The 687-nt window shown below is 53.6% G+C and overlaps 1 protein-coding gene across 1 annotated transcript in view; it reads left to right on the top strand.

Moving 5' to 3' along the window:
- The window catches only part of PRKAG3 (protein kinase, AMP-activated, gamma 3 non-catalytic subunit), a 7,593-nt gene continuing 6,906 nt past the window's right edge, over window positions 1–687 (top strand). The window contains exons 1-2 of the mRNA XM_012642594.1: window positions 1–34; window positions 342–381. Coding sequence (XP_012498048.1) covers window positions 2–34; window positions 342–381 — 73 coding nt within the window. The 5' untranslated portion in view covers window position 1. The remainder of the gene's footprint in view (window positions 35–341; window positions 382–687) is intronic.

The following is a 687-nucleotide window of genomic DNA, read 5'->3' as shown; positions in this document are numbered from 1 at the left end:
CATGGAGCCCGAGCTGGAACACACACTGTGCAGGGTACGGGGTCCCAGGGGGCTGGAGCTAGGGCAGCTGAGGCCAGAGGATCGTGAGCACACCGTGTGATCATGGGTGTGTGTGTGTTTTTCTCTGTAAATATGAGCATGTGGGTGTCTGGGTGTGTATGTTGTGAGTGTGTACAGTTCTATGAGTGTCTGGTGTGGGTGGATATGTGTGCTTCTGTGTGTCTGTCTGAGCGTGTGTATGGGTATGTGTGTGTGTGCGCGCGCGCAGTGAGAAGGGGGGACCTATAGTTTGGGAAGAGAAGGCATTTTCGCCACCCCTTCAGACATTCTTCTCCCCACAGACCCCCTCCTGGAGCAGCCTTGGGGGGCCGGAGCATCAAGGTAGGTAGACTGCCCCTCCCTGTGGCCTGGTCTCTTCTCCCACTCCCTTTGTCCCCCACTTTTCTGGGACCCCCAAGCTCTCCCAGCCTGGCTTTGTCTTTCTCTCCTTTTCCTTCTTTCTTCCTCATTGTTTCTTCTTCCTCTTTTTCCAGTCGTGTTTCCTTCACCTCCTCTTTCCTCTTTTCAGAAGGAAGGGGGAGTCTGGAGTCTGAGCTTGGACCCCAGTCCTGACCTTACCACTTAGTAGCTGTGTGATTTGGCACAAATTGCTTAACCTCTCTGAATTTCTGGTCTCTCCCTAGTGAA

Source organism: Propithecus coquereli, unplaced genomic scaffold (genome assembly GCF_000956105.1).
Source record: "Propithecus coquereli isolate 6110/MARCELLA unplaced genomic scaffold, Pcoq_1.0 Scaffold18, whole genome shotgun sequence".
NCBI classification, from domain to species: Eukaryota; Metazoa; Chordata; class Mammalia; order Primates; family Indriidae; genus Propithecus; species Propithecus coquereli.
This window is presented reverse-complemented; position numbering and strand designations above follow the sequence as displayed.